Source organism: Cydia fagiglandana, chromosome 25 (genome assembly GCF_963556715.1).
Source record: "Cydia fagiglandana chromosome 25, ilCydFagi1.1, whole genome shotgun sequence".
Classification (NCBI taxonomy): domain Eukaryota; kingdom Metazoa; phylum Arthropoda; class Insecta; order Lepidoptera; family Tortricidae; genus Cydia; species Cydia fagiglandana.
Genome location: NC_085956.1, coordinates 1,983,733 through 1,988,439, shown reverse-complemented (window position 1 = coordinate 1,988,439; position 4,707 = coordinate 1,983,733). Strand labels below are relative to the sequence as shown.

Genomic DNA, 4,707 nt, shown 5'->3' with positions numbered 1-4,707 from the left:
TTATCTGGCGTTACACGACACGCAGGTAACTGACCCATCAATTGGTTGATCGGTGTTGCAGACTGTTTGAAACAAGGAATGCATTTATGAATAACTTTCCTAACTAAATTCTTAGCACCAATTATCCAGTATTTACAACGAATTCCATTCAGAGTCAGTTGTGGACCTCCGTGCAAACAATGAATATGAGCATCATTCACAATCAATACAGCTAAATTACATTTCGAGGTTAGAACGACAGGTGATTTTGTATCAAAGTGTACATTTGCATTACGTATACGTCCTGTCACTCGAATAATGCCACTTTCATCTATAAACGGGGTAAGTGGGGTCAAAACATCAGATTTCGGAAGCCTTTGGCCTTTTCTCAGCATTTGTAACTCTTCCTGAAACCAAAACTCCTGAGAGAGTCGAATGCAAACCTTTGTAGTATGTCTCAATTCAGTAACTGTAAGATACTGAGGAAAAGTCTCAGGAACTGTCTGAGTAAGTTTTGCATCAATGTGTGCTTTACACAGCTTTACAAATCGCAATATGTACGCTGTAACGCGAATCAATTTTGTCAGAGTAGAGTATCTAGCCAAATAGGTAAGTCGATCATCACTCTCATTCGATACACCAGCTTTAAGTGCTACTATCTTACTATCATTTCCTTTCGAATTTTCTTTGGCTTCTAGTTGTGTTGTTGGTATGTCGAGAGAGAGCGAGCGACATTTATCAAAATCATTCGTTTGGTGAAGTACAGTGGGTCCGCGCCACCACAACTCGCAGTCTTTAAACAGATCGGGACGAATGCCACGCGACGCAACGTCTGCAGGGTTTTCTGCCGATTTGATGTGGTGCCACCGGCCACTACTTACATTATTTACAATCTCAGTGACTCGATTAGCTACGTACGTTTTCCAAGTGCTAGGGTTTCTTCGAAGCCACGCTAAGACAATCATTGAATCTGTCCACGCAAAGACAGATTCCTCAGGCAAACGAAGACTGTGCTGAACATCTTTGAGTAACTTCGAGAGCAGTACCGCGCCACACAGTTCCAATCGTGGGACGGAGACTTGTTTTACAGGTGCCACTTTTGTTTTGGCAATGACTAGTGATACGTGGATTCCGTGGGGCGTGATAACCCGTAAGTAAACAACAGCAGCGTAAGCTAAACAAGAGGCATCACTGAACCCGTGAATTTCCACTCTTTCCTTGCCGTCTAATTGTGTGTGAACCCAACGATCTAAATACAAGGTCGGCATGTGACAGAGCTGGTCCCTGTAGCTTGACCACTCTGTGGCAAGTTCGAGAGGAAGTTCATCAGTCCAACCAATACCACTCAACCAAAGTTTTTGCAAAAACATTTTTGCAGTGATAATCACAGGCCCCAAAAAACCTAAAGGGTCATATGATTTCGCAATGTCCGACAGTACTGACGTTTTGGTATAACGGTCTGTGGGTTCTAAAATATCTACCTTAAGTTCGAAGACATCGTGATGTGAGTTCCATTTGATACCTAAAGCTTTGATGGTATCATCAAGCTTGATCTCGACACTTGGTTCATTTGTTTTTTCTGCGCTAGGTATATTCTTCAAGACGTCAGGACTGTTGGATGCCCATTTGTGCATCTCAAATTTACCATTAGCCATAGCTTGTGTGATACGACTCTGTAACCTAGTAGCTTGTTCCACGTCATTCGCACCTGTGAGTAAGTCATCCATATAAAAGTCATTACTTATGACTTCAACTAAGTCTGGGAATTCCTCTTTTTCATCTTGTGCAAGCTGCTTCAGAGTGCGAATAGCGAGGAACGGAGCACATGACGTACCATATGTCACAGTTAACAAACGTTTCTCGACGATTTCATCTTGTGGAGATGCGCGCCACAGTATGCGCTGATAGTCTACATCTTCTTTAGCGACGAGTATTTGGCGATACATTTGCTTCACGTCAGCAAGCAGACATATCTTGTGAGTACGCCAACGAATAATGAGATCTCGTAAGTCTTGCAATAGTGATGGTCCTATGAGTAATTCGTCGTTCAGAGATGAGCCATTTGACGGCTGCGCAGTGCCATCAAAGACCACACGAAGCTTTGTGGTGCTGCTGGATTCTCTTATCACAGCGTGGTGTGGGAGATGGTAGACTTTGTGAGTTGGCTTATGTTGTGGGTCTACATCTTCTAAGTGATTCAGCTTCTGATATTGATCTATGAAGTCTGCATAATCTTTCTGAAACTTAGGCTTGTTTGCGAATCTCTTCTCCATGTGCATCAGCCTCTGTAGTGCGATTTGTCGAGAATCGCCCAAGTTCTTTTCGTGGTCATCTTTAAACGGTAAGCGTACGACGTAACGACCATCTTCTTGTCTCGAGTGAGTTTCTTTATAGTGCTCTTCACATTGTGTCTCAAGATGTGTCATAGGTTTCTCATGTGGCTTGTACTCTTCAGTCTCCCAGAATTTGCGTAGGAGTTGATCTACCTCGATAAGTGCGTGGTGTGCTACGATATTGTGAGGTGGCAGATCACTTCGTGATTGAGAAGCTCCAGAGACAAACCATCCGAGTTTAGAGTTTTGTGCTATAAGCTTGTCATCGTTATATTTGTGTAGTCCGTCTAGCAAAATAAATGCATAGACCTCGGCGCCCAGTAGAACATCAATAGGTCCCGGCGATTGCATGTGAGGGTCTGCTAGTTGCAATTGGGACAGGGCAGGCCATTGTGAGATGTCAAACTCCTTTGAGGGTAACCAACTATTAATCTTCGAGAGTACGTGAGCGTCAACTTGCATTACATAGTGAGTGTCTATCGGTGAGTAAATATCTAAGTTAACGACGTATCGTGGCACTGAAGTTTGATTTTCAAGACCCGTGATATTAGCTGGCTGGAAAGTCTTCTTCAGTCGCAGCAGTTGCACTGCAGACTCCGTAATGAAGGTGCCTTCTGAGCCTTGGTCAACAAGGGCTCTAAGTTGTACGAGAGAACCACTGCTATCCTTCACATATATCTGTGCCGTGGCCAATATCACTTTCTTGCCTTTTTGTGAAACCTTCAGACTTGTGAGTTCCTTAATTTGTGTGTCTTCAGGTTCTGTGGGTGTCTCCATAGTGACTGTATTCGCAGTTATACTCGGAATGCACATATTGTAAGAAAAGTCACTACATCTGTCACTGCACTGAATTTGCACAACTCGACATAGATCAACGTAAAGAATTTGTAAAGAACAACAACTTATGCTTCAATTGCCTTGTCAAAGGACATTCCATACGGAATTGTAGACAAGCCACAACGTGTAAAACCTGTAATCGCAAACACCATACGCTTTTGCACTACCAGAGTATTAAGTTGTCAAGAAAGTGTTTCATTACAAAAGGTAGGAAGTGCAGTGCAAGTGTAGTCAGTGAACATTCTGAAACTTAGGCTTCTTTACAAATTCTTTACGTTGATCTATGTCGAGTTGTGCAAATTCAGTGCAACGTGTAAAAGTGCCCTTGTGGCCTATTTGCTGAATAAATGTTGATGATGTTTGATGTTTGATTATTGTTGTATTAGGTATTAATATTGTTGTCCTACTTATTCCCCAACTTTTGGTCTTATTCCGAAGTACCATTTCGTAAGTTTCGGCCCAGCCGAAAGGTTCGGCCGTTTTTTGGCCGAAACCGAAACTACACCGAAACATGATTTTTTGGCCGAAACTGGCCGAAACCGAAACCGAACCTTCGGTCGGACACTAATAAATCTGTTATCTATTTTTTATGGGAGGATAAATTTTATTAGCAAATAAATTTTTTTTTTTTTAAAAATAAATGAACTAATTCATAAAATCAATAATTCATTAAATAATATGGTAAAATAATATAAAATAAAATAGAGCAATTAAAAAATCCTTGCTTGTGTTTCATTCCTCTACCCTCCCAATGTTTAGCCATCAATTATCTAAAATCGCTTGCAATTTGTTGCAAGGTCTGTAGAAGCCTTTAGTGACAGCAGTGACAGTGAAGATGACATTTTGTGTTTGAGGTTATGTTGATAATATAGTTACATCCAGTAAATTCATGATATCTTGTATTTAATACAATTTTCCAAAAAGCTATTCATTCTATAATTTCATACTTTTCACAAAATATGTATTACCTATTATTCATTTGATCATCGCATTATAATTCGTTGTTGTTGTTACTATTAAAAGTGGTCCTGTTGCATGAATCCAGAATGGAAGGTTCCAGCGGCCTGTCTGAGTGTGTGCGCGTGAAGGAGGAGCCCGCCGAGCCAGAAGCGGAGCCCGAGCACCCACCGCCTGGCGCGGCGCCAGGTGAGTCGCCGAGTGTTGGTACATAGTAAGGTGGACACACTGTAGTTAACTTATGAGAAGCAACATGGTTACATTAGGTAACTTACCTAATTACCTGTAATGCCGGATACACACGTAACTATAAATCGTAGCGATTAGTCTGTGCAGTCCGATTTGCACAGTTTTATCTACCGTGTGCTTCGAGCAACACCGGCTTCCGAAAGACCGTGTATGACAAATCGTTGTCGATTATCGTTGATCAGTGGCAGTTGCAAATTATATTAAACTAGATAAGAACCCGGCTTCGCTCGGGTATAATAAAAGATAATACTCATTTTGGATTAAATAATTATTTCATTTTAGACTAAACGTTTATCAAGGCGGCGGTTAGCTATCCCATCTCCGAAAACTTTATACTTATGCGTTTATTAAA

General features: G+C 41.4%; 1 protein-coding gene across 1 annotated transcript; it reads right to left on the bottom strand.

Annotated features, from left to right (window-relative positions):
- Positions 1 to 3,089, bottom strand: LOC134676785 (uncharacterized). The gene is made up of 2 exons (XM_063535166.1): positions 1,502 to 3,089; positions 1 to 62 (listed from the first exon to the last, which is right to left on the bottom strand). The coding sequence occupies exons 1-2, from the start codon at positions 3,087 to 3,089 to the stop codon at positions 1 to 3; spliced, it is 1,650 nt and encodes a 549-aa protein (XP_063391236.1).
- Positions 3,090 to 4,707: the final 1,618 nt, after the last annotated feature.

Coding starts and splice junctions, on each gene's coding strand:
- LOC134676785 (XM_063535166.1), bottom strand. CDS start 3,089: ATGGAGACACCCACAGAACCTGAAGACACACAAATTAAGGAACTCACA. Junction 63..1,501: donor TGATACCATCAAAGCTTTAG/GTATCAAATGGA, acceptor TGTTTCAAACAG/TCTGCAACACCGATCAACCA.